Source organism: Cebus imitator, unplaced genomic scaffold, assembly GCF_001604975.1.
Source record: "Cebus imitator isolate Cc_AM_T3 unplaced genomic scaffold, Cebus_imitator-1.0 Scaffold235, whole genome shotgun sequence".
NCBI lineage: Eukaryota > Metazoa > Chordata > Mammalia > Primates > Cebidae > Cebus > Cebus imitator.
In genome coordinates, this window is record NW_016107550.1 from 2,862,808 (window position 1) to 2,865,131 (window position 2,324).

General features: G+C 50.3%; 1 protein-coding gene across 3 annotated transcripts in view; it reads right to left on the bottom strand.

The window, feature by feature from the left end:
- NLRP12 (NLR family pyrin domain containing 12) overlaps positions 1–2,324 on the bottom strand; it is a 32,122-nt gene that overhangs the window by 12,800 nt on the left and 16,998 nt on the right. For all 3 annotated transcript variants that reach the window (XM_017497912.2, XM_017497915.2, XM_017497910.1), the window contains exon 5: positions 1,413–1,583. In XM_017497912.2, coding sequence (XP_017353401.1) covers positions 1,413–1,583 — 171 coding nt within the window. The remainder of the gene's footprint in view (positions 1–1,412; positions 1,584–2,324) is intronic.

The window sequence follows — 2,324 nt, forward strand, 5'->3', positions numbered from 1 at the left end:
TTTTTAGTAGAGACGGGGTTTCACCATGTTGACCAGGATGGTCTCAAACTCTTGACCTCGTGATCCACCCGCCTCAGCCTCCCAAAGTGCTGGGATTACAGGCTTGAGCCACCGCGCCCGGCTATTTTATTTTATTTATTTAGACACAGAGTCTTGCTCTATCACCCAGGCTGAAGTGCAGTGGCGCGATCTCGGCTCACTGCAACCTTCACCTCTAGGGTTCAAGCAATTCTTCTGCCTCAGGCTTCTGAGTAGCTGGGATTACAGGCGCCTGCCACCCCACCTGGCTAATATTTTGTATTTTTAGTAGAGACAAGGTTTCACTGTGTTAGCCAGGATGGTCTCGATCTCCTGACCTCATGATCTGCCTGCCTCAGCCTCCAAAAGTGCGGGGATTACAGACGTGAGCCACCTCGCCTGGCCTATTTTATTATTTATTTAGAAACAGTTTCTTGCTGTCACCCAGGCTGAAGTTTAGTGGTATGATATCAACTCACTGAAGCATCGACCTCTGCACTCAAGCAATCCTCCTGCATCAGCCTCCTGAGTAACTGGGAATACAGGTGTGTGCTACCATACCTGGCTAATTTTTCTTTTTGAGGTAGAGTCTTGCTCTGTTGCCCAGGCTGGAGCGTAGTATCAAAATCTTGGCTCACTGCAGCCTCCGCCTTCCGAGTAGCTGGGACTTCAGGCTGGACTACAGGCATGTGCCACCATGCCAGGCTAATTTTTGCATTTTTAGTACAGTCAGGGTTTCACCACGTTGGCCAGGCTGGTTTCAAACTCCTGACATTAGGTAATCTACCTGTCTGGCCTTCCAAAGTGCTTGGGTTACAGGCATGAGCCACCACTCCTGGCCCATACCTGGCTAATTAAAAAAAAGTTTTTTTTTTAGGCCGGGCGTGGTGGCTCACGCCTGTAATCCAAGCACTTTGGAGGCCAAGGCGGGCAGATCACCTGAGGTCAGGAGTTCAAGACCAGCCTGACCAACATGGTGAAACCCCGTCTCTACTAAAAATACAAAAAAAAATTTGCTGGGTCTGGTAGTGGGGGCCTGTAATCCCAGCTACTTGGGAGGCTGAGGCAGGAGAATCACTTGAACCCAGGAGGTGGAGGTTGCAGTGAGCTAAGATCGCACCACTGCACTCCAGCCTGGGCCACAGAGGAAGACCCTATCTTAGGGGAAATAAAGGAAAGGTGGTTGGTTGGGGGGGGAGTGGCCCCAGGGGTTCCTCATCATGTGGAATTGAGTGTGGAGTCAGAGGAGGACAGAAGTACATCCTCTGAAGTGCCTAGAGTCCAGGGCCAGGGTTGAAGGTCATGGGGTTAAGGGCCAGCCCTGATTCAGAGGTGGAGATCTGGGGAGCACCAGCATTTTATGATATTTCATGCTCCCGGGAATGGAGACTCACTGAATCATCTGCAGCCTGCATCGGGGATGCCGCAGGCCCTCGCAAAGCAGCGTCACGCCTGGTAGTCCAATGCCATTGCCGCTGAGATCCAGCCTTGTTAGATTCTTATTGGCTATGAGAGCTGCAGAGAGGTCTTCGCAGGCTGAGCTGGAGACACCGCACCGCTTCAGCCTGGGTGGAAATAAAAAGGAACCAGTCATTGCCTTTGCTTTTTTTTCCTTTTTCCTGAGGTAGAGTTGCTCTGTCACCTAGGCTGGAGTGCAGTGGCATGATCTTGGCTCATCCCAACCTCTGCCTCCTGTTTTCAAGCGATTCTCCTGCCTCGGCCTCCTGAGTAGCTGGGATTACAGACATGTGGCACCATGCCTGGCTAATTTTTGTATTTTCATAGAGCCAGGGTTTCACCACGTTGGCCAGGCTGTTCTCAAACTCCCAACCTCAGGGATCCGCCCGCCTTGGCATCCCAAAGTGCTGGGATTACAGGCATGAGCCACCATGCCTGGGGTTTTTTTTTCTCTCTTTTTTTATGCTACACTTTTTTCCTGTTTTTCTTTTTCTTTCCTTTTTGTGTGCGTGTGATGGAATTTCACTCTGTTTTCCAGGCTGGAGTGCAGTGGCGCCATGATGATTCACTAGGGCCTCAATCTTCTGGGCTCAAGAAACCTCCTACCTCAGCATCCTGAGTAGCTGGGACTACAGGTGCACACCACCACGTCCAGATTTTTTTTTAAGATGGGGTTTCTCCATTTTGGTCACGTTGGCCTCGAACTCTTGACCTCAGGTGATCTACCCACCTTGGCCTCCCAAAGTGCTGGGATTACATTCGTGAGCCACCGAGCCTGGTTTTTTTTGTAAAGACCTTCTTTTTTTTTTTTTTTTTTTTTGGAGACGGAGTTTCGCTCTTGTTACCCA